Source organism: Bombina bombina, chromosome 7 (genome assembly GCF_027579735.1).
Source record: "Bombina bombina isolate aBomBom1 chromosome 7, aBomBom1.pri, whole genome shotgun sequence".
Taxonomy (NCBI): domain Eukaryota; kingdom Metazoa; phylum Chordata; class Amphibia; order Anura; family Bombinatoridae; genus Bombina; species Bombina bombina.
The window spans coordinates 183,426,801-183,453,467 of NC_069505.1; the positions used below are offsets into that span (position 1 = coordinate 183,426,801).

At 38.5% G+C, this 26,667-nt stretch overlaps 1 protein-coding gene across 2 annotated transcripts in view; it reads left to right on the forward strand.

Annotated features, from left to right (window-relative positions):
- The first annotated feature begins 2,298 nt into the window (after window positions 1–2,298).
- RAB3IL1 (RAB3A interacting protein like 1) overlaps window positions 2,299–26,667 on the forward strand; it is a 156,461-nt gene continuing 132,092 nt past the window's right edge. For both annotated transcript variants that reach the window (XM_053720463.1, XM_053720464.1), the window contains exons 1-2: window positions 2,299–2,829; window positions 12,548–12,809. In XM_053720463.1, the coding sequence (XP_053576438.1) occupies window positions 2,816–2,829; window positions 12,548–12,809 (276 nt within the window). In that variant the 5' untranslated portion in view covers window positions 2,299–2,815. The remainder of the gene's footprint in view (window positions 2,830–12,547; window positions 12,810–26,667) is intronic.

The following is a 26,667-nucleotide window of genomic DNA, read 5'->3' on the forward strand; positions in this document are numbered from 1 at the left end:
ATTTGATGATAAAAGTAAATTGGAAAGTTAAAACTGCATGTCCTATGACTTGACTACCCCTTTAAATGTCCATTTTTATAAACCTCCCCTGAGCTAAAGATAGGGAATGCATTGGTCCTTTATAGATATGGCAGCTCCATATTAAATCACTGTTCTGAGTTACTGGAAGCCAAAATGGTGAATGGGGTAAAATCACTGCAATGTTTAAGCAGATCACAATCTGTACTGTGTGCCTGCTAGCCTTTGCTAAAGTTTCTCTGTATACTTTTGTGCTAACAATTAGCTCTGGGCTCAGCTGCCTGTGTCACTGGATGTGCATTCAGATTTACTAAGAGTCGTTTGTGAAATATACACACAATTTATTCCGGAACTGTTGCCAGTGACACCCTGTACATAGCACCTTTTTGTATTACTGCCTGTGGTGTCATGATATTACTTGTTTGTTGTTTAAGAGACATAAAAGTCAAACTTTAAACTTGTGTGGGTCAGAGAGGAGGCATTTTAAGAGACTTTTTAAATTACTTCTGTTATCAAATTTACTTCATTCTGTTGCTATTCTACATTGAAAACCATACCTAGGTTGGGACAGTATATACCAATTTTCATATAACTGCCTATAATAGACACTACTATAAAGAATAATTATGCACAAATATTGATATAAAAATCCAGTATAAAACCATTTTAAAACTTACTTAGAAGCTCCCAGTTTAGTTCTGTTTCAAAGGATACTGGAACACCCACTGCAAGTGGGAAATAGCAGACACTCCCCCCCTCCCGCTTCCTTTGCATATGAAAAGACCCTTTACTCAAACAAGAGCAAGCTGGAGTAGGTATACATCGGTATTATCCTAAAACTTTGGTGCTTGGTTAGGAGTCTGAATATCAGAGCAATGTTATTTAAAAATAATAAACATAGGTTCACAAAGTAAAAGTGTCCAGCTGTTAATGGGCCGAGTTAGGTAAAAGTAAAATGTAACTTTTATTTAGTAACACAAGTAAAAACGACTTTACAGAAAGTCAGACAGGTAGCTATATCACAGCCAGTGAAACAGCCTAACAGCACAGTCTCATCACATCCAACATGTTCCGTGCCATTACAGCACTTCCTCACAGTGCAAGCAGCAAGATCCAAGCACAGATTATATGCAGACAGACTCTGCATATAAAGGACTATTGGTGAGTGAGCATTTCTATTTTCTATGTTGAATTTTCTCAAGTTACTTAGTACGTGACAGCAACATTTGCAACATACATATGCAGGCAAAAGGATACATGGTCACGTTTGTCTCTACAAGAGTCAGTCTGTGGATAATAGCTACAGAGTTTACCCTGACACACATTGTACATGGACTAAATTTAACCTTTTATCCCCAGGCTTTATACATTGTACTGCCAAAAGCCCTAAAGGGATACCACATCATACCTGTTATTTATTTATTTAAAAATAAGCAAAGCTATCAATAAAAAAAAATAAAAAAAAATGTATGGGCTATATAAATGGATCATCTACAAAACATTTATGCAAAGAAAAATCTAGCAATGCTAGCTGGTGATTGGTGGTCACAGACATATGTCTCCCAGTAGTGCTTTGCTTATTTGAAGCTGATTTTAATAATGCGTTTAATCCCTTTTGCAGGGGCTAAACACATAGTTTTATATAAGCAATAGCCCCTTTAAATACTCTAACTGTTCCACTTGCCCATCTGACAAATAATTATTATATATCTGACTTCTCCCTTAACTAACACATTAGGATTTCCCTTTTTCACAGGACTGTCACTTTCTGCTGTCACTTATATTTAGAGGACTCCCTTTGGGTGTATCACATGACAGTCACATGACTCAGGATGGGTGGGCACACTGGCAATGGGAACCAGATGGTGGTCATGTGATCATTTCCATGTGTGGAGGAGGTAGGGGACATTAGGTGCAGATGTGCAGTTAATGGGACACTTAGGTCCTATGCACACAGAGGCTTGCAAAGGGGCTATATACATGCACTGTGTATAAATAAATATTTATAGGCACACATAGGCTTGCACATGGGGCTATATGCATGCACTGTGTATACATATATATATATATAGGCACACATACACACACACTTGCTTGCACAGGGGCTATATGCACGTACTGTGTATAAATAAATATATATAGGCACACACAGGCTTGCACAGGGGCTATATGCATACACTGTGTATGTATATATATTTTTCTTTATATATTGCACTGTATATACTGTATATATATATATATATATATATATATATATATATAGGCACACATACACACACACTTGCTTGCACAGGGGCTATATGCATGCACTCTGTATAAATGAATATACATATCTATAGACACACATACACACACACACACACACAGGCTTGCACAATATGCATACACTGTGCATAAATATATATAGGCACACTTACAAAGACACATACACACACAGTACACAAGGACAGCACAGCTGGATCTCTCCCCTGATGATCTCAGGATCCCCTTTGTCCTCTGACAGTTTCTGAGCTGCTAATTTTCTTTAACTCTAAGTCCATTTGTCTCCCCCCTCCTGCAGCTGGAAGTGTTTCCTCTGTGTGCCGCAGAGAAAGGGAGGGAGGAAGGAAGTGACAAGGAGGGGAGCTGCACCTATTTCTGTGGGATGCAGGGAAACTAGACCCCAATAGTGGCCGTGTCCTCTGTCAGCACATCCCCTCCCATATCTTCTGTCTGTGCTTTCTGTTACTTTGTTCTGGGAGCCTTCTGGATGTCCCCTCACTGAGTCAGCCTGGAGGAGAGCCTGTCTGCTGGTGGGATGTGGAGAGCTGGGTAAGGGATCATCTAAATCCAGTAAATGTTTAATTTATGTTCATCTGTGTTCTAGGAAACAGCTGAGTTACACTGCTGTACTTTAGTATGAGAAGTATTTGTGTGTATTACTTTAGTACAAGAGGAATTTGTGTTACTTTAGTACAAGAGGTATTTGTGTGTCTTAATTTAGTACAAGAGATATTTGTGTGTCTTAATTTAGTACAAGAGATATTTGTGTGTCTTACTTTCATACAAGAGGTATTTGTGTGTCTTACATAAGGTACAAGAGATATTTGTGTGTCTTACTTTAGTATGAGAGGTATTTGTGTGTCTTACTTTAGTACGAGAGGTATTAGTGTGTCTTATTTTAGTACAAGAGGTATTTGTGTGTATTACTTTAGTGCAAGAAACATCTGTGTGTCTTACTTTATTATGAGAGGTATTTGTGTGTCTTACTTTAGTACGAGAGACATCTGTGTGTCTTACTTTAGTATTAGAGATATCATTCTGCATGTCTTAGAGTGTTTTGTATACACTGCAGTAAGGCAAGAGGGTTAAACAGACATTAAACCCATTTTAAAATATATGTGTAGCACATCTCAACAATTAAACACAAAACACTTTGACATTGTAAAATAAAGGGCCAGATTCCAAGTGGCGCACTAACAGTTATGCGTGAGTAATATTGGGTTTATCATGACTGTTTGTGTGCGTCAGATGTAGCGCTTGATTTACAAGTTGAAAGTACACAAGATCGCATGAGCACAATTAAATTTAAAGGGATACTAAACCCAATTTTTTTCTTTCATGATTCAGATAGAGCATGAGATTTTAAGCAACTTTCTAATTTACTCCTATTATCAATTTTTCTTTGTTCTCATGCTATCTTGATTTGAAAAAGCAGTACTGTAAGCTTTAGAGCCGGACCATTTTTTGTTCAGCACCTGGGTAGCACTTACTGATTTGTGTCTAAATGTAGCAAACCAATCAGCAAGCGCTACCCAGGTGCTGAACTAAAAATGGGCCAGCTCCTAACCTTTCATTACTGCTTTTTCAAATCAAGATAACATGAGAACAAAGAAAAATTGATAATAGGAGTAAATGAGAAAGTTGCTTAAAATTGCATGCTCTATCTGAATCATGAAATAAAAAATTGGGGTTAGTATCCCTTTAATGCACGCCGGGATAGCGTGACCTCAGAGCGCTGGTTAACTTTTGCGAAACACATCAAAAATACATTACAAAGTACACTTACGCTCATAATAACATCATCTAATAAAATTTTTTTTTTTAAAAGTGCACAAAAAAGTTATAAGGGCTCAAAGATATGAGGTCTCAGGTGTTATATATATTTATATGTGTGCACATGTGTATTATTTATATGTGTATATATGTATTTACAGACATATATTCACATACAAACACATTAATACAAATGTATACATATATAGACATATACAGAAGTGCATTGGAGGCCTTTGTAGTCGCGTAGATGAAAGCATGTTTAAGCAATATTCATTTTTTTAAAAGTGTTATACTGTGTATTTACTGTAAATATTTCACATTCCAAGGTTCTAAGTATTTTTAAATAGATATTACAATATATATACATATATCTGCATTTATCTATACCTATATATAATTATAGATAGATAGGTATAGATATATATTTTACCAAAATAACATCAGATATATGTAGAATTATATAATTATGAATGAATAAATGAATAAAACATATTCTTTTATGTACAGAACATTGGAATGTGAACTATTCACATTTACATGTTGGGTTAGCGCACTCTTGGATCGAGTTTGTGCGCAAATAGGGTCTTAGGTTTTTATGCAGAGATAACATAAGATTGAAGGTGATTGAGCGTAAACATAACATAAGAATGCCGGTGATTAATGTGCAGATATAACATAAGATTGCAGGTGATTGAGGCGTATAGATAACATAAGATTGCCGGTGATTAATGTGCAGAGATAACATAAGATTGCAGGTGATTGAGGCGTATAGATAACATAAGATTGCCGGTGATTAATGTGCAGATATAACATAAGATTGCAGGTGATTAAGGCGTATAGATAACATAAGATTGCCGGTGATTAATGTGCAGATATAACATAAGATTGCAGGTGATTAAGGCGTATAGATAACATAAGATTGCCGGTGATTAATGTGCAGAGATAACATAAGATTGCAGGTGATTGAGGCGTATATATAACATAAGATTGCCGGTGATTAATGTGCAGATATAACATAAGATTGCAGGTGATTGAGGCGTATAGATAACATAAGATTGCCGGTGATTAATGTGCAGAGATAACATAAGATTGCAGGTGATTGAGGCGTATAGATAACATAAGATTGCCGGTGATTAATGTGCAGAGATAACATAAGACTGCAGGTGATTGAGGCGTATAGATAACATAAGATTGCCGGTGATTAATGTGCAGAGATAACATAAGATTGCAGGTGATTGAGGCGTATAGATAACATAAGATTGCCGGTGATTAATGTGCAGAGATAACATAAGATTGCAGGTGATTGAGGAGTATAGATAACATAAGACTGCAGGTGATTGAGGAGTATAGATAACATAAGATTGCAGGTGATTGAGGCATAGAGATAACATAAGACTGCAGGTGATTGAGGAGTATAGATAACATAAGAGAGATAGAATAAAATTGCAGGGGATTGAGAAATAGAGATGACATAAGATTGAAGGTGATTGAGGCGTAAACATAACATAAGATTGCCGGTGATTAATGTGCAGAGATAACATAAGATTGCCGGTGATTAAAGGGACAGTTCACCCAAAAATTTTCTCCCCTTTAAATTATTCCCAATGATCCTTTAAACCTGCTAGAGTGTATTAAATTGGTTACAAGTAGCTCCTTTACTCATATTTCAGCATTTGAAATAGCTGATTTAGCCTGTGGTATTGCCACCTATAATAAACAAATTAATACTGGAGTATAGGCTATTGAATAGCCTAAGTATACACAGCCAGCAGAAGATATTACACTCTCAGTGGGGTGCAGGATAGTTAAGTAATACAATTATAATTTTCCATTGTTCTCTCTATGTATTGAGCTTTAGTGTTCCAGCCAAATAAAAGATAAGGAAGCAAGTCTGTGTACATAAACTTAGAACATAATGAGATCTGATATCACCTTTAAGTTCAACCCATTGTAATAGGCTGTGGTTTCAAAGCACAAAATCAGCTACTTCATATACACAAATAAGCATGAAAATGGAATTTCTCAAATATTTTATACTCTGCAGTTGGTATAACAAGTCATTTAAAATACATTAATGGAAAAACAATTTTACAGTGTACTGTCCCTTTAATGTGTAGAGATAACATAAGATTGCAGGTGATTGAGGCGTAGAGATAACATAAGATTGCAGGTGATTGAGGCTAAGGGGTAGATTTAACAAGGGCCCTGTTCCCCTTGTTTTCGCGCAAGCCCTCAGGTTCGCCGGAAACCGCACTTATGAAGCAGCAGTATAAAGATCGCTGCTCCTTAAAGGGACAGTAAACCCTTTGAATTTTTAAAAAATATGCCCGTTTTACAGACCCGCTCTCTGCTGAGCGGGTCTGTTTTTTTTTACTCAGCGCATCGGGCCAGCTGTATAGTCACAGCCCGGCCCGACCGCGCCATAACATTAAGTGCAGCTCGCTCCTGCTCTGTCTGACAGCAGGAGCGAGCTGCACTTAATGCTATGGCGCGGTCGGGCCGAGCTGTGACTATACAGCTGGCCCGATGCGCTGAGTAAAAAAAACAGATAACATAAGATTGCAGGTGAATGAGGCATATAGATAACATAAGATTGCAGGTGATTGAGCCGTATAGATAACATAAGATTGCAGGTGATTGAGGCGTAGAGGTAACATAAGATTGCAAGTGAAGGAGGCGTAGAGATAACCTAAGATTGCAGGCTACAGCGTATCATGTCGGACAAACATTTGTAAATCTATCTTATAGAGATAACATACAATTGCATGTGATTGAGGTGTAGAGATAACATAAGAATGCAGGTGATTGAGGCGTAGAGATAACATAATATTGCAGGTGATTGAGACGATAGATAACATCAGATTGCAGGTGATTGAGGCGTATAGATAACATAAGATTGCAGGTGATTGAGGCATAGAGATAACATAAGTTTGCAGGTGATTGAGGTGTAGAGATAACATAAGTTTGCAGGTGACTGAGGTGTAGAGATAACATAAGTTTGCAGGTGATTGAGGTGTAGAGATAACATAAGATTGCAGGTGATTGAGGGTAGAGATAACATAAGATTGCAGGTGATTGAGGCGCAGAGATAACATAAGATTGCAGGTTATTGAGGCGTATAGATAACATAAGTTTGCAGGTGATTGAGGTGTAGAGATAACATAAGATTGCAGGTGATTGAGGCGTATAGATAACATAAGATTGCAGGTGATTGAGGCATAGAGATAACATAAGTTTGCAGGTGATTGAGGTGTAGAGATAACATAAGATTGCAGGTGATTGAGGCGTATAGATAACATAAGATTGCAGGTGATTGAGGCATAGAGATAACATAAGTTTGCAGGTGATTGAGGTGTAGAGATAACATAAGTTTGCAGGTGATTGAGGGTAGAGATAACATAAGATTGCAGGTTATCGAGGCGTATAGATAACATAAGATTGCAGGTGATTGAGGTGTAGAGATAACATAAGATTGCAGGTGATTGAGGCGTATAGATAACATAAGATTGCAGGTGATTGAGGCATAGAGATAACATAAGTTTGCAGGTGATTGAGGTGTAGAGATAACATAAGTTTGCAGGTGATTGAGGGTAGAGATAACATAAGATTGCAGGTGATTGAGGGTAGAGATAACAATATATTGCAGGTAAATGAGGCATATAGATAACATAATATTGCAGGTAAATGAGGCATATAGATAACATAATATTGCAGGTAAATGAGGCATATAGATAACATAAGATTGCAGGTGATTGATGCATAGAGATAACATAAGATTGCAGGTGATTGAGGCATATAGATAACATAATATTGCAGGTAAATGAGGCATATAGATAACATAAGATTGCAGGTGATTGATGCATAGAGATAACATAAGATTGCAGGTGAATGAGGCGTAGAGATAACATAAGATTGCAGGTGATTGAGGCGTAGGGATAACATAAGATTGCAGGTGATTGAGGTGTAGAGGTAACATAAGATTGCAAGTGAATGAGGCATAGAGATAACCTAAGATTGCAGGTGAATGAGGCATAGAGATAACATAAGATTGCAGGTGAATGAGGCGTAGAGATAACATAAGAATGCAGGTGAATTAGGAAACCGCACTTATGAAGCAGCAGTATAAAGATTGCTGCTCCATAACTTGTCCGCTGCCTCTGAGACTGCAGTCTTCAAATCTCCCCGATCCTATATGATCGGGCGCAGGTGATTGAGGCACAGAGATAACATAAGATTGCAGGTGACTGAGGCGTAGAGATAACATAAGATTGCAGGTGATTGAGACGTAGAGATAACATATAATTGCAGGTGATTGAGGCGTATAGAAATAAAATGAGATTACAGGTGATTGAAGTGTATAGATAACATAAGATTGCAGGTGATTGAGGCATAGAGATAACATAAGTTTGCAGGTGATTGAGGTGTAGAGATAACATAAGTTTGCAGGTGATTGAGGTGTAGAGATAACATAAGATTGCAGGTGATTGAGGGTAGAGATAACATAAGATTGCAGGTGATTGAGGCGCAGAGATAACATAAGATTGCAGGTTATTGAGGCGTAGAGATAACATAAGTTTGCAGGTGATTGAGGTGTAGAGATAACATAAGTTTGCAGGTGATTGAGGCGTAGAGATAACATAAGTTTGCAGGTGATTGAGGTGTAGAGATAACATAAGATTGCAGGTGATTGAGGCGTATAGATAACATAAGATTGCAGGTGATTGAGGCATAGAGATAACATAAGTTTGCAGGTGATTGAGGTGTAGAGATAACATAAGTTTGCAGGTGATTGAGGGTAGAGATAACATAAGATTGCAGGTGATTGAGGGTAGAGATAACATAATATTGCAGGTAAATGAGGCATATAGATAACATAATATTGCAGGTAAATGAGGCATATAGATAACATAATATTGCAGGTAAATGAGGCATATAGATAACATAATATTGCAGGTAAATGAGGCATATAGATAACATAAGATTGCAGGTGATTGATGCATAGAGATAACATAAGATTGCAGGTGAATGAGGCGTAGAGATAACATAAGATTGCAGGTGATTGAGGCATATAGATAACATAATATTGCAGGTAAATGAGGCATATAGATAACATAAGATTGCAGGTGATTGATGCATAGAGATAACATAAGATTGCAGGTGAATGAGGCGTAGAGATAACATAAGATTGCAGGTGATTAAGGCGTAGGGATAACATAAGATTGCAGGTGATTGAGGCGTAGAGGTAACATAAGATTGCAAGTGAATGAGGCGTAGAGATAACCTAAGATTGCAGGTGAATGAGGCATAGAGATAACATAAGATTGCAGGTGAATGAGGCGTAGAGATAACATAAGAATGCAGGTGAATTAGGAAACCGCACTTATGAAGCAGCAGTATAAAGATCGCTGCTCCATAACTTGTCCGCTGCCTCTGAGACTGCAGTCTTCAAATCTCCCCGATCCTATATGATCGGGCGCAGGTGATTGAGGCACAGAGATAACATAAGATTGCAGGTGACTGAGGCGTAGAGATAACATAAGATTGCAAGTGATTGAGACGTAGAGATAACATATAATTGCAGGTGATTGAGGCTTATAGAAATAAAATGAGATTGCAGGTGATTGAAGTGTAGAGATAACATAAGATTGCAGGTGATTAAGGCTTAGCAATAACATAAGATTGCACGTGATTGAGATGTAGAGATAACATAAGATTGCAGGTGATTGAGGCGCAGAGATAACATAAGATTGCAGGTTATCGAGGCGTAGAGATAACATAAGATTGCAGGTGATTAAGGTGTAGAGATAACATAAGATTGCAGGTGATTGAGGCGTAGAGATAACATAAGATTGCAGGTGAATGAGGCGTAGAGATAACATAAGATTGCAGGTGATTGAGGCGTAGAGATAACATAAGATTGCAGGTGATTGAGGCGTAGAGATAATATAAGATTGCAGGTGTTTAAGGCATAGAGATAACATAAGATTGCAGGTAATTGAGGCGTAGAGATAACATAAGATTGCAGGTGAATGAGGCGTAGAGATAACATAAGATTGCAGGTGAATGAGGCGTAGAGATAACATAAGAATGCAGGTGAATTAGGCATAGAGATAACATAAGATTGCAGGTGAATGAGGCGTAGAGATAACATAAGATTGCAGGTGATTAAGGCGTAGGGATAACATAAGATTGCAGGTGATTGAGGCGTAGAGGTAACATAAGATTGCAGGTGAATGAGGCGTAGAGATAACATAAGATTGCAGGTGAATGAGGCGTAGAGATAACATAAGAATGCAGGTGAATTAGGCGTAGAGATAACATAAGATTTAGGAGATTGAGGTGTAATGATAACATAATATTGCAGTTGTTTGAGGCGTAGAGATAACATGAGACACAAAAATTATTACAATTTAGGTTATGTAGCACCTATTACATCACACTACAGATTATGTAGAGGCAATTAGATCACACTGCAAATTATGTAGAGGCAATTACATAAGGCTGCAGATTATGCAGCGCCAATTACATCACACTACCGATTATGTAGTGACAATTACATAAGGCTGCAGATTATATGAAGCGCCAATTACATCACACTGCAGATTATGCAGAGGTAATTACATCACACTGTAGATTATGTAGAGGCAATTACATCACATTGCAGATTATGTAGAGGCAATTATATCACACTGTAAATTATGTAGCGCCAATTACATCAGACTTCGTATTATGTAGCGCCAAGTACATCAGGCTGCAGATTATGTAGCACCAATTACATAAGACTGCAGATAATGTAGCGGCAATAACATCACACTGCAGATTATGTAGCGCCAATTACATCAGACTTCATATTATGTAGCGCCAAGTACATCAGGCTGCAGATTATGTAGCACCAATTACATCAGACTGCAGATTATGTAGCGCCAATAACATCACACTGCAGATTATGTAGCGCCAATTACATCAGACTTCATATTATGTAGCGCCAAGTACATCAGGCTGCAGATTATGTAGCAACAATTACATCAGACTGCAGATTATGTAGCACCAATTACATTACACTGCAGATTATGTAGACGCAATTACATCACATTGCAGATTATGTAGAGGCAATTATATCACACTGTAAATTATGTAGCGCCAATAACATTACACTGCAGATTATGTAGCGACAATTACATCAGACTTCATATTATGTAGCGCCAAGTACATCAGGCTGCAGATTATGTAGCACCAATTACATCAGACTGCAGATTATGTAGCGCCAATAACATCACACTGCAGATTATGTAGCGCCAATTACATCACACTGCAGATTATGTACTGCAGATTATGTAGCACCAATAACATCACACTGCAGATTATGTAGCGCCAATTACATCAGGCTGCAGATTATGTAGCACCAATTACATCACACTGCAGATTATGTAGTGCAAATCAAATCACAATGCAGATTATGTAGCACCAATTACATTACACTGCAGATTATGTACTGCAGATTATGTAGCACCAATTACATCACACTGCAGATTATGTACTGCAGATTATGTAGCACCAATTACATCACACTGCAGATTATGTAGCGCCAATAACATCACACTGCAGATTATGTAGCGCCAATTACATCAGACTGCAGATTATGTAGCACCAATTACATCACACTGCAGATTATGTACTGCAGATTATGTAGCGCCAATAACATCACACTGCAGATTATGTAGCACCAATTACATCAGGCGGCAGATTATGTACTGCAGATTATGTAGCACCAATTACATCACACTGCAGATTATGTAGTGCAAATCAAATCACAATGAAGATTATGTAGCGCCAATTACTTCAGATTGCAGATTATGTAGGGCCAGTAAACATCAGACTGCTGATTATAGAGATGTAAATGATATTTTTCAATTTATGTTAACAGATGTCTGATGATAAATCAGGACCAATAAATATTGAGTGTCATAGAATCTAACAATGGGCTTTTGTGGCTCCTAGTAAAATGCAGTTTCATCTTGGCATGGGTATCGGGAAAGGATTGGTGACATAGCCACACCTATCCCTTTCATGGCGTGAGTTTGCACATCTTCCTTATTTACATTATTGCATAAAACACATGGGTAGGTTAATTTATTTATTTTTATTCTATTACATAACATTGTTTAAACCCTTAAATATCATTATGTGTTTTGGGCATTGAGGTGGTCAAATCATTTCTGTGTGGGTGTAACAGGCGGTCAAGGGCTTAAATCACTAGGTGTGTGTTTCCTATTAGCAAACAAGAGGTTAAATTACTTGGGTGACTAGTAATCATGAGGTTTAAGCACTTGTGTGTGTGTGTTTCTGTTTTGTGCATTTCTCTGGCAACTGTGGGTTATTTTCACTAGTGAGTGTGTGGCAATCTAGAGTTTAAATCATTGTCAGTTGCATAGATTTGTCAAGCTCTGTACAATGCAGTCTCTTACACTATTTGTTCCATGTACCTATACAGGCATCCCACGGTCCAGGATGGCGTACCCCAGCACTGTCGCTCTCCTTCCTTTGAGGAATGCACAAATCTTCCTGAACCTAAAGCTTCCATACCTCCCAAACCCAAGGTTTTAACCACTCCCAGACCTGAAGCCTCCAGACCTGCTACTGAGCGCTCCTCAGATACCACAACATATGATTTATCCCGTCTACGCAGCTCTTCTGTGGAGATCAGAGAGAAGGGCTCAGAATTCCTTAGAGAGGAGCTCTTGAGAGCCCAAAAGGTAACTCCAGTTTTAAGACACTTGGTAAAGATGAAAAGATAGTTCTGAACGAGTCTGGCCACTAAGCCATCTAGCTTAGCGCATACAAACTGTTGCGTAGTCTTCATCAAACTGTAACAGAGCAGAGCGTTTATTTCTGGACAGTTTTTGTCAGATAATTAAATTTGCATAACTGATTACAGCTATTTATTAAACTTTTTACAATCCGTAAATATGTTAATGTAAAGAGACATTCTAATACAAAGGCAGTGTTTCTCAACCGCGGTCCTTAAGTACCCCCAACAGGCCAGGTTTTCATTATAGCTGAACCAGTGCACAGGAGAAGTAATCAGATGATCAGTCACCATGGTTACTAACCTGCTCTCACCCAGAAGTTGATTATTTCACCTGTGCACTGGTTCAGTAATAATGAAAATCTGGCCTGTTGGGGGTACTTGAGGACCGCGTTTTAGAAACAATGCTCTTGGGGACCCATCTGGCCTTGCAATTAATAGTGGCATTCAGGGCCGGACTGGGAAACCAGACCGGCCCTTGAAATGTTAGAAGACCAGCCCCCCTCCCATGCCTAGGGCCAATTTTCCTCTGGAACAGGACCCCACACCTTCATTAAGAGCAGTCTTTGGCAGTCATTTTTCTTGCCACCAGAGGCCCCCACACCCTTGTCAACAGCGGTAGTGCACTGGTCTGTGTCATGATCCCTATTACCGGTGACTGCTGTCCCACGTGGCCTCAGCTCCAACAAGGCTCCCTCCTGACCTTGTCACGTGTGACTGTGTGTGACGTTCTAGCTGGCCCGTCCCCGCCCCGATTCCCATCCCTCACAAATTGCCTCTATTGGTGCGTAAGCGGCCTTAGCACTGCTGCAGCACCTATGTAAGTTAAGCACTGCAGGCTGCAGTGGCCGCTCCACTCCCGACCCTCACCTAAACACATGCCTGAATGAGTGGCTGAGCCTGTCAGTCTGTTTGCTGCTCACAACTGAGCTTTGCTGCTCTCCACACACTGCAGCTGCCCCTGCCAGCCCACCGGCTGCTGGCCCACCGCAATTTTTCCTGGTATCCCGGCGGCCCAATCCGGCCCTGGTGGCATTACTACACAGGGCCCTCCACCTGCATTATGTCTATACCTCACTGCAAACCGGACTCTAAGGAAGGTGGAATAATTTGCTTTTACAATATGGTGGTCAGGTTTCCCAGATGTTGTACAGAAATAGACCTGTTGCCATATTTGTACAGGAAGGCTGCACAATTGCATATCCTCTGATTCACAACTAACCAAATGGGATAGATGGCTTTCAAACACACAGAGGAAGCTCCTTTCTCCTATTTGGCTGCCAGCTAAGCTCCTGTTTATTGCACTCAGGATGGCAGTTTTGAAATGGGGGTCTCTCTACAGCCTTTGCCCTCTGGCCCAGTGAGGTCCAGTTACGCCTCTGTTACACGCTCTAGTTTGTTAGATGTCATTTCTGCATTACTGACTCTTAGCCTTGGAGAAATGGCTGGTTATTGGACGCTAAATCATGGTGCTAGGGGTGCCCAGAAAATGGTCTCTGGCCTCTTTTAAATAAGAGCGGTTCAGGAATAGCAGCCGCATCTCTCCCCGTAGCACAACTGTGCTAGAAGTGCGCCTCCACCTTCCGGATTAGACTCCCTGCGACTGCAGCTTGTTGAGAGCTGTGTACGCATTTAGCTGAGCATTCGTGGCTTTTAGATGGAAAAAGACAGTGCTGCTGTAGTGAGCGAGACAGTGTGTACTATAAGATTCAGATTTCATATAACAGACTAAAATATTCCAGGCAATTGTGTTATGGCAGCAGTGATTTTACCCATTGGTTGACTTTGTGTGTTTTGGGCAGTTATGGGTTCTTTTACTGCTACGTGGGCTTCTATAAGCACTCAAGGGGTTATAAATTCTGCTGTCTGTATGTTATGCAGCAATGATTTTGCTCTCTGATTATCCCAAATTCTGGCTATATCTCATGTCTGGCCACCTACAACCTTTATGGCCCTTACATTTTTGTATGGCCGCTAGATTCTGAACAAAGTTGTCAAGCACTGCCATAATATTTTTTTTAATAGTTCTTTTATTTTTGGAGGCTTACAGCTTGCAAACTCTGCGCTTGGTGATAAAATCCAAGCTCACAAGAACAGAAATGTGTCAATCTTCCATTTGTAAATGAGAGAAAGGCCAGAGTTTCTTGTATTCAGTGGCTTGTTACTATACAGAACATTTACCGTTATTAGCCACCCTTGTTTTTTTGGGAGTTTCCTTTACTTAGGAGGCAGATATCTATAAAGGGGTGTGTGAGCTACAGATAAGCTCTCAGCATGTTGCAGAACAAAACCAAATGAACGACCATATATTCAATTGCTTGTTTTTATTTTACAGCAATTAAACAAAGACAAAAAAAAGAAGAAATATCAATAATGCATAAACATAGCTAGAGTTAACAGATCACACCATGATACTATGTGGCACACTATTTGAAAAGCCTTTTCTCCTAATGAAGAAATAAATATAGTAGTAACGTGCTGTCCCCAAAATAACAGAAAAGGTAACAGTATATAAATTTTGCATGAATTGTAACAAAAAGTCTCCAAACACTGTAGTCTGCACTATAATATCTTAAAATAACGTTTAATGACATATAACATACATTTCATTATACATGTACAGTATGTTCAGATACATTTTATAAAAAATAAATCTGACAAAATGACCAAAAATATCAAATTACATAAAGTTCAGTTAAAAAAAATAAATCATAAGATAAATTCTAAAATTTATTTGTGATCCACAATGTTATTAAAGGACATGAAAGTCAAAATTATAGTCCATGATAGAGTGTGCAATTTTAAGAGTTTTCTCAATTTACTTCTATTATCAAATTGACTTTGTCTTCTTGGTATCCTTTGTTGAAAAGCATGCCTAGATAGGCTCTGGAGCACTATTGGATTGATGGCTACACATATGCCTTGTGTCATTGGTTCACTTATGCGTTCAGCTAGCTCCCAGTAGTGCATTGCTTGTCTGCAACTGACTATGGGCTAGATTACAAGTGGCACGCTAACTGTTGCGCGCAAGCAAAAAGGGGTTTATTGCGGTTGTTTGCGCACGTTGGAAGTAGCACGCATATTACAGGTTAAAATTAAATGCGTTCGCTTGAGCAAAATTGAATTTAACATGCATCGGCTTAGCGCGACTTCAGAACTCTAGTTAATTGTTATGCTCGACTAAAAAGTGGAGTGAAAAAACCTTCAAAGATACAGTAAAAAGTACAGTTACACTCATAATAACACGGTCTAATAAAAAAAATAAAAAAAAGTATAAAAAAGTTATTAGGACTCAAAGATCTGTGTGTGCATATATGTGTTTATGTATATATGTGTAAATTTGTATTTACCGGCATTTAAACTAATCTAAATACATTAATACATATGTATACAGTATCCCACAGAAGTGAGTGCACCCCTCACATTTTTGTAAATATTTTATTATATCTTTTCATGTGACAACACTGAAGAAATGAGACTTTGCTACAATGTAAAGTAGTGAGTGTACAGCCTGTATAACAGTGTAAATTTGCTGTCCCCTTAAAATAACTCAACACTCAGCCATTAATGTCTAAACCGTTGCCAACAAAAGTGAGCACACCCCTAAGTGGAAATGTGCAAATTGGGCCCAATTAGCCATTTTTCCTCCCCGGTGTCATGCGACTCATTAGGGTTACAAGGTCTCAGGTGTGAATGGGGAGCAGGTGTGTTAGATTTGGTGTTATCGCTCTCACACTCTCTCATACTGGTCACTGGAAGTTCAACATTGCACCTCATGGAAAAGAACTCTCTGAGGATCTGAAAAAAAGAATTGTTGCTCTACATAAAGATGGCCTAGGCTATAAGAAGATTGCCAAGACCCTGAAACTGAGCTGCAGCACGATGGGCGAGACCATACAGCGGTTTCACAGGAAAGGTTCCACTCAGAACAGGCCTCGCCATGGTCGACCAAAGAAGTTGAGTGCACATGCTCAGCATCATATCCAGAGGTTGTCTTTAGGAAATAGAGGTATGAGTGCTGCCAGCATTGCTGCAATGGTTGAAGGGATGGGTGGTCAGCCTGTCAGTGCTCAGACCATACGCCGCACACTGCATCAAATTGGTCTGCATGGCTGTTGTCCCAGAAGGAAGCCTCTTCTAAAGATGATGCACAAGAAAGTCCGCAAACAGTTTTCTGAAGGCAAGCAGACTAAGGACATCGATTACTGGAACCATGTCCTGTGGTCCGATGAGACCAAGATACACTTATTTAGTTCAGATGGTGTCAAGCGTGTGTGGCGGCAACGAGGTGAGGAGTACAAAGACAAGTGTGTCTTGCCTACAGTCAAGTATAGTGGTGGGAGTGTCATTGTCGGCACTGGGGAGCTACAGTTCATTGAGGGAACCATGAATTACAACATGTACTGTGACATACTGAAGCAGAGCATGATCCCCTCCCTTCAGAGTATTCAGTATTCCAACATAACAACCCCAAACACACCTCCGAGACGACCACTGCCTTGCTAAAGAAGCTGAGGGTAAAGGTGATGGACTGGCCAAGCATGTCTTCTGACCTAAACCCTATTGAGCATCTGTGGGGCATCCTCAAATGGAAGGTGTTTTTTTTTTATCAGCCAATTGGATTTAAGCAGCTCGCATTCCTATTGGGTGATTTAAATTTTTCAACCAATAGGAATGCAATGGTACCCCCAGTATAAAAGGGGTACCTTGCATTTAAATCCTCAGTGTGTGGCGGACGATCGCATTAAGAGGACCTCCACGCCGGATCGATGGACCTCCGCCTCCGCGCATCGACCGCTCTGCCTCCGCAGGGATGAAGAAGATGCTGGTCCCTCAATGGATAAAGATAGAGCTGCCTGGATGAAGATGGAGCCGCTGGGATGAAGATCGTTCAAGCCGGACTTTAGCAACTGTGAGTACCTAAAGAGGGGTTAGTGTTAGGTTTTTTTAAGTTTTTTTGGGGTGTTTTTTTTTTTTTTTTTTAGATTAGGGCTAATGAGCAATCTTAAAAGAGCTGAATGCCCTTTTAAAGGCAATGCCCATACAAATGCACTTTTCAGAGCAATGGGTAGATTAGGTTTTTTTAGATAGGTTTTTTTATCTTGTGGGTTTGGGGGTGAGGGTTTGTAATGTTAGGGGGTGTTTGTTTTTATTTTGTAGCAAAAGAGCTGATTTCTTTAGGGCAATGCCCTACAAAAGGCCCTTTTAAGGGCTATTGGTAGTTTATTATAGATTAGGGTTTTTTATTTTGGGGTGTTTTTTTTTATTTTTAAACGGGGTATTAGAATAGGAATAATTTTTATTATTTTGGATAATTCGTTTGTTATTTTGTGTAATTTTTTTCTTTTTGGGGTGTTTTTTTTTTAGAATAACCTTTTTTAAATTTTAATGGGCAGTACAAGGGCTGAATGCACTTTTGAGGGCAATGCCCATACAAATGCCCTTTTCAGGGCAATGAGTAGATTAGGTTTAACTTTATTTTTATTTTGTGGGTTTCGGGGGGTGGGGGTTTGTATACTGTTAGGGGGGTTTGTTTTTCTTTTTTAGCAAAAGAGCTGATTTTTTAGGGCAATGCCCTACAAAAGGCCCCTTTAAGGGCCTACAAAAGGCTCTTTTAAGGACCCTTGGTAGTTTATTATAGATTAGGTTTTTTTATTTTGGGGTGTTTTTTTTTTTTAAATGGGGTTTTAGAATAGGAATAATTATTATTGTTTTGGATTATTTCGTTTGTTATTTTTTGTAATGTTAGTTTTTTTTGTAATGTTAGGTTTTAGTGTAAGGAAGCTTAGGTTTTACTTTTATTTCACAGGTAAGTTTGTATTTATTTTAACTAGGTAGTTAGTAAATAGTTAATAACTATTCACTAACTAGTCTACCTAGTTAAATAAATACAAACTTACCTGTAAAATAAAAATAAAACCTAAGCTAGCTACAATATAACTGTTAGTTATATTGTGGATAGCTTAGGTTTTTAATTTTTATTTCACAGGTAAGTTTGTATTTAGTTTTAAATAGGTATTATTTAGTTAATAATTGTAACTTTAATTTAGGTCTATTTTAGTTATGTTAAAGTTAGGGGGTGTAAGGTTTAGAGTTAGGGGTTAATATAGTTTAATTTAGGTTTTTGCGATGTGGGGGCCGGCGGTTAGGGGTTAATAGGTTTAGGTAGTGTTGTCGATGGGGGGGGTGCGGTTTAGTGGTTAATAGTTTTAGTTAGTGTTGGCAATATCGGGGAACGGCGGTTTAGGGGTTAATACTTTATTTAGTGATTTAGTTAGTTTTGGCAATGTTTGGGAACAGCGGTTTAGGTGCTATAGGTTTAGGTAGTGTTGGCGATGTGTGGGGGTGCGGTTTAGGGGTTAATAGGTTTAGTTAGTATCAGGCGATGTCGGGTAACTGCGGTTTAGGGCTTAATAGGTTTATTACTGTTGGCGATGTGGGGGGGCAGCAGTTTAGGAGTTAATAGGTTTAGGCAGTGTTGGCGATGTGGGGGACATGTGCTTTAGGGGTTAATAGGTTAAGTTAGTGTCGGCAATATCAGGGAATGGCGGTTTAGGGGTTAATAACTTTTTAAAGTGATTTAGTTAGTGTCAGCGATGTGGATGGCGGCGGTTTAGGGGTTAATAGGTTTAGCTAGTGTTAGTGATGTGGGGGGATGGTGGTTTTGGGGTTAATAGCTTTATTTAATGTTGACATGGGTGGCGGCGGCGGTTTTACATAATCGCCGGCACATTAGTTACATTACATTTTTCGTTTTTTCGGATCCATTCTTTATTTATATGCATTATTCTATAGCATCAGAATAAAATAATGCATATGAAATAAGAATGGATCCAAAAAAACGAACAGATCCGAAAAAACAAACTAATCTGCCGAAACAAGCTTTTTTTTAAACTTAACTAAACTAATTTGCTAAAACAAAATAATTTTTTAACTAATTAAAAACTAAACAAAAATACAATTTTATATATATATATATATATATATATATATATATATACAAAGAAATATGTATTCATGAATAAATAGAACATATTCTGCTATGTGAAGAACATTGGAATGTGAAATATTAATATTTAATGTCAGGTTAGCGCACTTGAGAAAACGCGATTGGGTTTGTTAGCTTTTTCTCCACTTCTTGCGCTCCATTGAAGTCTATGGGGGAATATGTTAACATGGTCACGATATTCCAAGTTTGGCTTTTTGTGCATGTCGGGTTAGCGTTCATGTGAAAACTTTTTACTTTCAACTTGTAATATGTGTGCGCAAAAAACTTGCTTCTAGCGGAGTTAAAGCGCAATCGTAATCTAACAGTATATTTCACCAATATGAAAGAAACAAACTGTCAGGGTTTTTTCCCTGTTGTTTGCCATGTGCTACTGGCAGCCATTTTACTTACCTCTCTTGCTGACTTGGTGCATTGTTGGGCATGCTGCTCATTTCCTGCACTTCCTTTTATGGCCAGACTGGTGTGCATCATCCCTGTGAGACAAGATGCAGTCTCAGAATTGTGATGTCATCACTTATTTAAAGGGCCTCTGTTCAGTATGCTTTGCCTTTGCGTTGTCTCAGACCTGTTTTTGAGAGTTCCTGTGTATTACCTGGCTGTCTGACGTCCTTCCTGGTTCCTGATCCCTGGCTTGTTCCTGACTCTGCTGTTTTCCTTGTTCCTGATTCCAGCTCGTCTGACTATTCGCTTTGGCTCCTGACTCGGCTCGTCTGACTACCAGCTCTGGTTTTGACTCCTGGCTTGTTATTTGACTTGTGGACTTTTTATTATTTTTTTGCTATTAATAAAGGTGTGATTATGTTTGCACTTCTTGTCTCAGTCTGATTCCTGGCACCCTGACACAAACTTATAGGTGTATGTGAGCAACAGTTTTTTTTTATGTCTGTTTAAAGTGCATTAAAAAAATCCAGTCTGATCAAAATCCACATAAATACAGGATACATTAAACTGGACATATCAACAATGTCTATTCACCAGAGACCAGTGGCGGCTCCTCCATATGATCACAACCGCACGTGAGCCTCCTGGGAAAAAAAAGAAAAAAGAAAGAAAACCTTCTCCAATAACCCCCCTATTGGAAAAAATATATTTATTCTACCAAAAAAGGTTACAGTCTACTGTCCTTTTATATATATCCTTTTATATTCCTCTATATCTCTCTACCGCACATGCTGTAGAGAGGTATAGCCTGCCATATCCCTTTGCACATTTTTTCTATGTGCCTGCTGCTCCGCCCATAACAGAGCCTATACCTTTGCTAATAGCACAATTTTCAGTGTGCGGTTGGGCCATTTCTATGGGCGGGCAGCAGGGGGAGCTCCCAAGGCTAGGAACTAACTACAAGTCCCATAATGCATAGCTATTAATTAGCCAATGAGAAAGCGATCTGGTGGTCAGGGGAGGAGGGGCTGCAGACTTGCGTGCGTGTAGAACAAACACTGGCACTGCTAATCAAGGTATGTCTCTATCCTACTTTATCATCATATCTACTTAGGCAAAAACTCACTCCAGATCTTATAACAGCATAAAGATAGAGTGTAGACTGCAACAGCAGAAGCCAGCAAGTAGAGCAGTTCAGTGTAGCCGATCAGAGAGAATTACAGCAGTGACGATTTCTAAGATGGAAAACGCTTTTACTACATTTGTGTTATGTATATTTTTTTACTGATAATTTTTTTTTTTTTTAATTTTACATCTGTAGTCTAGGCGATACATCCATTCAGCCTCTCGTCGAAGTAAGGTCTTATCTCGATCACCACCCCTGTCCAGGCAGGGGATGTGATCTATTAAGATATATCTGATAGATGATATTGGTGAGCCATCTGTGCACAATGCCTGGCCACAGGCTGCTCGGATACCCAGAAGTAAGAGCAAGTCGAATGGCCCGTCTGTGATTGGCCATCCTTTCTCTTAGTGGGCCAATCGTTTTGCCCACATAAAACCAGGCACATTGGCAAAAGAGCAGATACACCACGTGTGTGGTAGTGCACGTGATGGAATGCTTGATAGAGTACACTTTGTTTGTATGTGGGTGATGGAATGTCTTCGTAGAAATCAGACCATTGCACGTGGTGCATCCCAAGCACCGGTAGGATCCTTTAATATTAACATGGGTCCTGTTGGTATAACAACTCTTGGGGTCAGTCTTGACAATAATGTCACGGAGATTGGTACCCCTCCTGTAGGCTATCATAGGGGTAAGATTTTTTGTTAAAGCCAATTTTGGATTCGACTGAACCATGGGCCAAAGTTTTCTCAAAACCTTGCCTGCTTCAGTGGTATTAGGTGCAAACGTAGTAGCCATGATTAATCTCTTTTGTTCCGGGGACCCAGTTCCATTGCTAATGAGACTGTCCTGTGTAGACTTCATAACTTCTTGCAATATCCCATCTACCATCTGTGCCTTATACCCTCTTTGGAGGAATTTGTCCCTCATCAATTGCAACTGAGAGACCCCTGTGGCATTGTTAGAGTTGTTTCGAATCACCCTAATGAACTGTGACTTAATGATACCTTTAAGAAATGTTGGGGGGTGACAGCTAGCTGCATTGAGTAAAGAGTTACGGTCGGTTGGTTTACTGTAAAGTGTGGTACCCAGAGCATGTTCCTGTATATATATATTTAGGTCAAGGAAGTGTATCTGTTTGTCACTATACGTAATTTTAAACCCCACCGATGTCTCAGTGTTATTAAATTTGTCAAACCAATTTAGCAGTGAATGTTGTGTCCCCCGCCAGACTAGAAAAATATCATCAATATATCTGACGAAAAAAACAATGGAAGATGTGTCAGTATTCCACAGATATTCATTCTCGAAGTAGGACATGTAAATATTGGCATACAATGGGGCCATATTCAACCCCATCGCCGTGCCAGCTGTCTGTAACTAAAACTTAGTCTCAAAACGGAAATAATTCCGGTTCAGACAGAACTCCAAAAGGGTCAATAAATACTCTATTGGAGGTCCATCATATAGTGTGCCTTCTATTAGATGATTTCTGACAGCTGTTAAACCACTTGAGTGAGGGATGATGGTGTAGAGACTGTTGACATCCAGGGTGACAAGGATGTCACCAGTCTTCCCTACCACCTCCCTCATCTTATGGATCAAATCTTTAGTGTCCAATATATACGATTTGATATTTCTAACCGTAGGTTGTAACAAAATGTCTATGAATTGAGCCACAGGTTGTGTCAGTGATTGTATTGCAGAGACAATGGGGCGCCCTGGCGGATGATCAAGAGTTTTATGAATTTGGGGTATTGTGTAAAGAATGGGGATCTTGGGGTGTTGTGTAATGCAAAAGTCATATACCTGTTCCGATAGGAGACCTTGCTCATATCCAAATTTTGAGATCTTATCCAGTTCATATTTTAACAAAGATGTGGGATCATGAGGTAGTACAATATATGTATTTGGGTCAGCCAATTGTTGCAAGATGTCCATTCTATAGTACTCATAATCCATCAAAACGATGGCGCCGCCCTTGTCCGCAGGGCGGATGACTAAGGAATGGTCATTCTGCAAGGATTGAATCGCTTCCCTCTCATTATTGGACAGGTTATGTTTCCAGGCCCTATTTGTTCTTTCGAATTCCATATCCTGTGTGATAAGTCTCATGAAGGTTTTGGTGCTGGCACTGCTATTCTGTGGCTCAAATGTGCTTGGTTTTTTACACCTCTGTGTGGGACTAATAGTTTCCTCACTCTCTGGTAAATGCTGACGATTAACCACAGTCAAATAAGGATGATTCAGTTATAGTATGAAACAGTTAAATACACTTAGACGTTTATAATACACAAGTGTTGGTGAGTGTGGTGTTTACGATCTCACTGTTTAAATGTTATATGGGCACACTATTATCCGGACATGATTATGTGATGTAAGGATTAACATTTTTGCTAGGATGTGCATTTAATACATGTTCACTTTAGTAACTTAGATTTGTTATGCAGTTTTGCATTATTTTGTTTGCAAATAGATATATTTGTATTCACATACCGGAAGTGCTATGTTATGCAGTACTTCCGGTTTTCCTTCAGCTTGGAACGCATGGCTTGCGTTCCAGCATGATGCCTTGGTGGTTTTTTCACTGGATTGAACACAGGTATTGCTTGTTTTTCATTTCACATGTGTATGTATATAATGGTCACTTTTTTCACTTGTATGATATGCTTATGAAGGGGATGATATCCCTGAAAACGTTACATCAATAAACAGATTTTGTTTCACCTTGAAAAAGACCTATTATTTTTTAATATACCATGTGTGTGTAATATATATATATATATATATATATATATATATATATAATTTTTTAATATACAGTGTGTGTGTAATATATATATATATATATATATATATATATATATATAAAATATGTAATTAATATATATATATATATATATTATTTTTTAATATACAGTGTGTTGTTGTTTTTTGGCTGAAAATTTGTGTCTACAGTGTTGCAAGTTTCGTCATTTCCTGCATCTTTATTGACGTTAGGTTGTTTGGCATGAAGTCGCGCTTGTTATGACGCTAGTTGAATCATTTCCAGATTTTATCTTTATCTTTTTTATCTTTGCTTTGTGCGTCATACTTGGCGCTAAAGTTGTTTTTTGGTTATATTACCCCACTTCCTTTATGCTCCCTGCTCTCTTTATATTCTAGAGGGCTATGCTGTTTGCTTTTCTGCTTGTTTAGCATATGCATTTTTTCCCATTACTGAAACTGCTATATGAGGAAATTGGATATTTTGTTTAAATGTTATTTTTTCTTTTACATTTTGCAAGATGTCTCAGTATGATCCTGTCTCAGAAGCTACTGTAGGAACTATGCTGCCTGTACACAGTTCTACTAAAGCTAAGTGTATCTGTTGTAAGCAAGCTGAGATTATATCTCCGGTTATATTATGTAACAGTTGTCATGATAAGCTTTTGCATGTTGATAATGTTTCTATTAGTACTAGTACAGCACCTGTTGTTCCCTCAACATCTAATGTACATGATGTCCCTGTTGATATGAAAAATTATATTGCTAATGCAATACAGAAGGCTAGGTCTGCTATTCCACCTTCTAATAAACATAAAAGTTTATTAAGTCTTTTAAAACTTCTCATAAAACTGATGTAATTTGTGATGACCGACAACATACTGAAATATTCTCCTCTGAAGATCTTACTTCAGACATTGAAATTGATAAATCTTCTTATCTTTTTAATATTGAATATATTCGGTCTTTGTTGAAAGAAGTATTGGTTACTTTGGGTATTGAGAAGTCTGATCCTCTTGATAACAAAACCAGTAAACGTTTAAATTCTGTTTTTAAACCTTCTGTGTTTACTCCTGAGGTTTTTCCTGTTCCAGATGCGGTTTCTGATGTGATTGCTAAGGAATGGTCTAAGCCTGGTGCTTCTTTTAATCCTTCTTCTAGGTTTTAGAAGTTATATCCTTTACTAGTGGCTAATTTGGAGTTTTGGGAAAAAGTCCCTAAGGTTGATGGGGCTATTTCTACCCTTACCCAAACATACTACTATTCCTATGGAAGATAGTACTTCTTTTAAGGATCTTTTAGATAGGAAGATTGAATCTTATCTAAGAAAAGCTTATTTACATTCTGGCTATATTCTCAGGCCTGCCATTTCTATGGCTGATCTTGCGGCTGCATCAACTTTTTGGTTGGATAGCTTAGCACATCAGGAAACAGATTCTGATTTGTCTAGCATTGTTCGTTTGCTTCAACATGCTAATCATTTTATCTGTGATTCTTTTTTTGATATCATCAAGATTGATGTTAAATCTATCTGCTAGATTACGAGTTTTGCGGTAAGATGAAAAAGCAGCATTATCAGGTCCTAACGCTGCTTTTTCACTACCGCTGCTATTACAAGTCTTGCAGGTTTAGGGGCACCCCACACTTTTTTGGCCTTACCGCAAACCGACTTACTTAAACCTTGTAAAGTCTTTTTTCTATGGGACTTCCATAGCACCGGTATTACGAGTCTGTCCTGGGAGGCCAAAAAATGAACGGTACACCCTCTACCTCCAAGATTCCTAACGCATTATAAAGTCAGTAGTTATGAGTTTTACACTACAACGCCGTAGCATAAAACTCATAACTAAAGTGCTAAAAAGTACACTAACACCCATAAACTACCTATTAACCCCTAAACCAAGGCCCTTCCGCATCACAAACACTATAATAAAAATATTAACCCCTAATCTGCCGCTCCGGACATCGCCGCCACTAGAATAAACATATTAACCCCTAAACCGCCACACTCCCGCCTCGCAAACACTAGTTTAATATTATTAACCCCTAATCTGCCACCCCTAACATCGCTGCCACCTACATTATACTTATTAACCCCTAATCTGCCGTCCCCAACGTCACCGCCACTATATTAAATGTATTAACCCCTAAATCTAAGTCTAACCTAACCCTAACACCCCCTAACTTAAATATAATTTAAATAAATCTAAAGAAAGTTACTATAATTAATTAAATTATTCCTATTTAAAACTAAATACTTACCTATAAAATAAACCCTAAGCTAGCTACACTATAACCAATAGTTACATTGTATCTAGCTTAGGGTTTATTTTTATTTTACAGGCAAGTTTGTATTTATTTTAACTAGGTAGAATAGTTACTAAATAGTTATGAACTATTTAATAACTACCAAGCTAAAATAAATACAAAGTTACCTGTAAAATAAAACCTAACCTAAGTTACACTAACACCTAACACTACACTACAATTAAATAAATTACCTAAATTAAATACAGTTAACTA